General features: G+C 47.9%; 1 protein-coding gene across 1 annotated transcript in view; it reads left to right on the top strand.

Annotated features, from left to right (window-relative positions):
• Positions 1–606, top strand: part of LOC104616650 (homeodomain-interacting protein kinase 2-like) — a 34,165-nt gene extending 33,559 nt beyond the window's left edge. Inside the window, 1 exon segment of the mRNA XM_010281722.1 lies at positions 1–606. This exon segment is cut by the window's left edge and continues 26 nt beyond it. Coding sequence (XP_010280024.1) covers positions 1–382 — 382 coding nt within the window. The 3' untranslated portion in view covers positions 383–606.
• The last annotated feature ends 1,789 nt before the right edge of the window (positions 607–2,395 follow it).

Below are 2,395 nucleotides of genomic sequence, written 5' to 3'. Positions count from 1 at the left end.
CTCTTTCCCACACAATAGTCCCAGCCATGGTACAGTTCATCCTCACTTGGCCGCGGCTGCCGCTGCTCACCTGCCCACCCAACCCCACCTCTACACATACACCGCCCCTGCCGCCCTGGGCTCCACGGGCACCGTCGCGCACCTGGTGGCCTCCCAAGGGTCTGCGCGGCACGCCGTGCAGCACACCACCTACCCCGCCAGCATCGTCCACCAGGTCCCCGTCAGCATGGGCCCACGGGTTCTGCCCTCACCCACCATCCACCCGAGTCAGTACCAGGCTCAGTTTGCCCATCAGACCTATATCAGTGCTTCTCCAGCCTCCACAGTCTACACTGGATACCCACTGAGCCCCACCAAGGTCAACCAGTACCCTTACATCTAAACACTGGAATGAGGAGCGAGAGACGCACCCGTCCCGGGGGAGTGAGGTGGCCGCTTTTGTACTGAAGAACGTGACAAACTAACAATGCAATGGGAGGCTCACGTGAAACTTGAACGAAGGAGACTTAAAGGAAGAAACGAAAAAGAGGAAAGAAGGGGGAGAACCAATTCTACACTTTTTATTTAAAAAAAAAAAGAAAATGGAAAAAAAGAACAGGAAAAAAAAAAAACAAACCACAAAAAACAACCATTCTGCACCAAACTAGAGAGAGAGAGAGAGAAGCAGAAGGACCCTCCAGTGGGTCCTGTCTTTTGAAGAACTTCACCAATAGACTTTTAAAGGTTATTTTCATCCAATAGTGAGCTACATTTAGAAATCTGTTGTCCAGAACACCTAAAATGAAATCCATTAGGTTTTTAATCCAATAGATACATGGATTAGGGATTTATCCAGCGTTTCAAAGGGTTTATGCCCCATCTTTGCAGTGGTCTCTGTATCCCAAAGCATATATAAGGTTTGGGGTTTTTTTTTCTGGAAATAGTGGGTAAGGGAGGCTGAGGGAGGCGGAGAAAATGTCCCAGTGCTCTAAATTCGGATCTAGCACTGCTATGCTTAAACACACGTGGGCAAAACAGGCCGTGCAGCACTGGTCAAGAGCAGAAGCAATGGGGATTTTTCTCCCTTTCCTTGAACACACTGGATAAATCCCTGAGAAATGCTATTCGTAAATGAGTTTTCTAATAATGTATGTTGGATTTCAGTTGCATTTCATTTTATTTTATTTGGAAATTTCCTTTTCAATCCCTAGCCATTTTAGTATAGGAGGAGACATTTTAGCTGGCCCCCCCCGCCCCGGTAGAATGTAGCACTATACAGGTCATACGCCCTTTTTACTATTTTGTGTTGAACTTCAACGATACCAATAGACTATTCCTCAATGTGATTGCACAAAGAAAAGTGATATAACATAGGCATGTAACAAATGTGATTGTCCAGGTATGTATGTGTGTGTGTGTATGCGTGTGCGTGCGTGTGCGTGCAGATGCTGCCTTCTCTCTGTGGTGTGTTCCTCGGCACAGCCATTACAACTGTCACAGTCTTAGTTTTACATCATTCCCTCGTAGTGCCTTACCGAACTACAGACGCGGTTTAAGGGTTTACTTCCACTGGTACTCCTAGAAACTGACTGAGACTAGTCGGAATTTACTCTCAGCTCTTTTTTCTTTTTTTGGGGGTTGTTATTGATGATTTTCTTCTTCTGCTGGTGGTGGGTTGTTTTTTTTCCCCCATGTCGTCAATCTTAGCTCACTTGGCGAGGTGCTGGGGAGGCTCGTCGTGGTTGGAAGTGCATATAGCTGGGTGTTTTGTCGAGCACTGGATGGGCTGGAAGTGACCAGGTTGGTTGTGCGACCCAGGGTGACTCCCAGAGGGTCTGGGGATTCGTTTGTGGGCTGGTCTGTTTCTGTCCTGTTGAAATAGCAGGTTTCCTCCCCAGAAACTGAATTCACATTCTGCTGTTTGCCCACGTTCTCAGTGGAGTAGGAGGACAGAGTCTTCCCGCGTTGTTGGGTTGTCACGGTTGTGTGTCTGACATGGGAACAAAACTTTAGCCCATGAAAGGGGGAAACACTAGTTGTTGCCAACATCTCTTACTCTGACCGTCACTGGGAGAGGGTGAGGAAAGGGCTGGAGTCCCAAAGCAAGCACGAGAAAATCCAGTTGAGAGAGTAAAACTCAGGTTTCTTAAGTGGAAAGAGTAATACATCGGGCCTTACCCACTCTATCGTAGCTGTGACAGTGTGCGCTTCCCATCCTTCCTTCTCACCTGTGCTCCAAAAGATTGCCTGCAGCAGTAGAGTGTTCCTGGAACCGGAGAGCATGGTGGCACAGTGGGTCCTCCGTGCCACAGAACACTATGCGGTTGTCTTATTTTCCAACAGATTTCTAGAGAGAGCCTCTTCCACAGTTGAGTTTGGTTTGGAGGGGAGTTTCGCTTGTGACAGCAGTTGCACT

This window comes from Phaethon lepturus, unplaced genomic scaffold, assembly GCF_000687285.1.
Source record: "Phaethon lepturus isolate BGI_N335 unplaced genomic scaffold, ASM68728v1 scaffold41122, whole genome shotgun sequence".
Taxonomy (NCBI): domain Eukaryota; kingdom Metazoa; phylum Chordata; class Aves; order Phaethontiformes; family Phaethontidae; genus Phaethon; species Phaethon lepturus.
Note: the sequence above shows the minus strand (reverse complement) of the source record. Positions and strands in the feature narration are given on the sequence as shown.